Here is a 2,951-nt window from a genome sequence, read left to right on the forward strand (position 1 = left end):
AAGTCGGAAGATGGACACAAGGAGGAGGATGAAAGAAATAATATCTTTAAGGGGCGGAGAGTTGAGTTGGCTGGGAAAGAGTGGGCGAAAGGGGGGGAGGGGGGTTGGGGGGGTTGGGAGGGGGGGGGGGGGGTTAAAAGGAATTAAGGAAGGGGACAGTGTTGGTAGGGACAACTGGATCAGGGATAATGGCTAGAACAGGTATGTTGGTAGAGTGATGATGTATAGTAGGGTGTGCAACTGCGAATGAATTTACTCCTGCATACGAGGGCACTTCGCTAGTTGACGGCAGCTTAAGCTTCGGAAGCCACTCTGGATCTGATGAGGTGGATAGTGTCTCTAGTGATGGTAGGGTGGACAGTGGCTCAGATGGTGGTGAGGTGGACATATGCTTCAGCACTGGTGAGGTGAACAGTTAATCTGGTGCTGTGGAGGTGGACAGAGACTTTGCTGCTAGATGAAGAGTGGAAGATGCTTCAGCAAGAAGCTGAGTCAGGCAGATGTCCCTCTGCCAGATTAAGTGAAGGGGTATCAGTGTTAGGGCTCGGGTCCATTACTGATGTTTCTGTCTGAGGTTTTGAAGTGGCCGAAGGCTGGCTGGAGGACGGTAGAGCAAAAGAAATCCGGACTGGGATGTCTGCAAGAGGTTTAATGATCTTTTCCATATTCTTAACAGCAGGGGGTCTAGCTGGGGCAGGTGAGGAGGTAGGAACAGAAACAGGGATAGAAACAGTAGTAAGTACTCCGGGTGTGGCCGGAGGCATGGAAGGCCCATGGTCAGGAGCAGGAGAGGTGGAAGGAGGGGTAACTGATTTCGGATGTTTATAGCTGGGAGGATTATCAAGGGTCTTCAACAGCTTCTCCAAAGTACCTGGAGAATGAATCACTGGACGTTGTATGGGAGATTTGTATGTTGATACGGTCTTCTTGTACATTGAAGGCCCCATATTTCCTCTGGTCATAATTAAGCTCATAAGATCATGATAGAAGTTGCAGTGGTCACATCTACACCATATCCAAGGGTAAATAACATGTAGGGAGTATTACTTTTCAATGCACAGCTCATGGGAAAGGGCAAAGGCAGATATAAAGGTAGGCTGCCGATGGTAGTAGCGATATTGACACTGCTTGCAGGATTTTCTTTCCATGTGACAATGCTCTTGACCGGGAAAAGCAATTGATGGGGAAAAAAAGCAAAACCACAACAGTGTACAAGCTTGTAAGCATGTGCGGAACACTTTTTTTTTAGCCCAAAGATTACTTCTTCTTCTTTTGAGACTATCCCTTCTAACCCTACACCTTTTAGCTAATCCAGATTTAGTCATGTTTTTTTTTTCTCTTATACATGCGAACTATTACTTTCTACTTCTGATTCTATGTGTATCTGTAAAAGAAAAAAAAAAAAAATCTTTATTCGTCCTTCAACAAATCAATTATCAAATTTGCCACCTCGTGTGCATACCCCAGACATTCGCTTATAAAAATAAATTTCAATAATTTTTTTTCACTGTATTTTACTTTAGTTTCAGTTTTGTGTATGAGGCAACTCACTCCATATTATTGAATATAAAGTAACAAACACCACACACACAGTGTCCAAGGTAACATTACCATTTTTCCAAAATCCAACAGAAATTGAAATTAGACTCCAAATTTCGGCCTTTTGTCCATTATATTATGTTTATTCCCACCGAGGGATGAATAAAGTTAACCAAATACTATTTTTTCTCTAAGTAAAATATAAAAAAAAGTATCATGAATATTTTACGACCCCTCGAGCAGCAGTGTCCATGTTAAAAAGTATATTATATTTCCGTCACAGTTATGAATTGTAAGTATACAGACTGACCTTACGATTCGGTTATTAGTATCCTTGTAAGTTAAAAGTTCCTTGTGATATTTATATAAATCCCTCCTTAGAAGGTTTAGACATATAAACCTAATAAGATTTTCATGATGACAGGGGCATTTGGATGCCTTTAAATTATCTTTTACGTGGATAGTAATACTTATAAAGTACGTTTTACCATAAGACCTACATAGTACCAGTCAGTCATAACTTTCCATTTTCTTAGTAACGACTGAAATGAAGTTATGAACTTTATTTATAATATAGATAAAATAAAATTATTAAAGATTATGATTTTCTTTTATCAGCTAATGTCACTCTAAACCCATTCATAAACCTGTAAAGACAAATTCACTTCTTGGTGTGATATAAAATTTTGTATTGCTATCTTCCTCAGTTATTGGTCATATAGTTATGAGGTTATCATAGGAGTTTCTGCAGAATATATAAAAGGAATTCACTATTTCACATCCATCAAACACATGAGCATATGAAAACTTTAAAGTATTTACCATATTGAATGATTCTTAATTTCTGAGTAAAGCAAGTGTCAGTGAAATAAATTTTTCTTTAGTACTTATGCATTTGGTTATCATATATCGTTATATTATTTTATTTTTCAAAAGATATTGTTTATGTAAATCAAGTGATATTTGTATCTGTAAAATACAGTCTCTGCAATAGAATGTCTGTTCTAAGCAATATTCTTTTCCAAGATCAAGTAATCCTTGTCCTCACATTTTTCTACCAGGTAATTACCTTCCTGCAAAGTGACGTGAAGTGCCTCATCATGAACACAAGTGGAAAATTGCAACAATTTAAATTTAGGATGTGTGCCGGGATTTCAAGGAATTTTCGCAAGAGAGAGAGAGAGAGAGGAGAGAGAGAGAGAGAGAGAGAGAGAGAGAGAGAGAGAGAGAGAGAGAGAGAGAGAGAGAGAGAGAATTATTAAATTTAAAATCTGCTTAATTTAATAATTTTAACGAAATATTCTGGATATTCAAATATATCATATAAATTACATTAGTTCTGATGCAATATATTTCTTAAAAAAAAAAAAAATCGAGGCGAAGGGAGAGGATAATGAAATTCCTTGCATCTG

General features: G+C 37.9%; 1 protein-coding gene across 1 annotated transcript; it reads right to left on the bottom strand.

The window, feature by feature from the left end:
* Positions 1-476: 476 nt before the first annotated feature.
* LOC137647900 (uncharacterized) lies at positions 477-947 on the bottom strand. The gene has a single exon (XM_068380852.1). It carries the CDS (start codon positions 945-947, stop codon positions 477-479), a length of 471 nt encoding a protein of 156 aa, XP_068236953.1.
* Positions 948-2,951: the final 2,004 nt, after the last annotated feature.

This window comes from Palaemon carinicauda, chromosome 10 (genome assembly GCF_036898095.1).
Source record: "Palaemon carinicauda isolate YSFRI2023 chromosome 10, ASM3689809v2, whole genome shotgun sequence".
Lineage (NCBI taxonomy): Eukaryota > Metazoa > Arthropoda > Malacostraca > Decapoda > Palaemonidae > Palaemon > Palaemon carinicauda.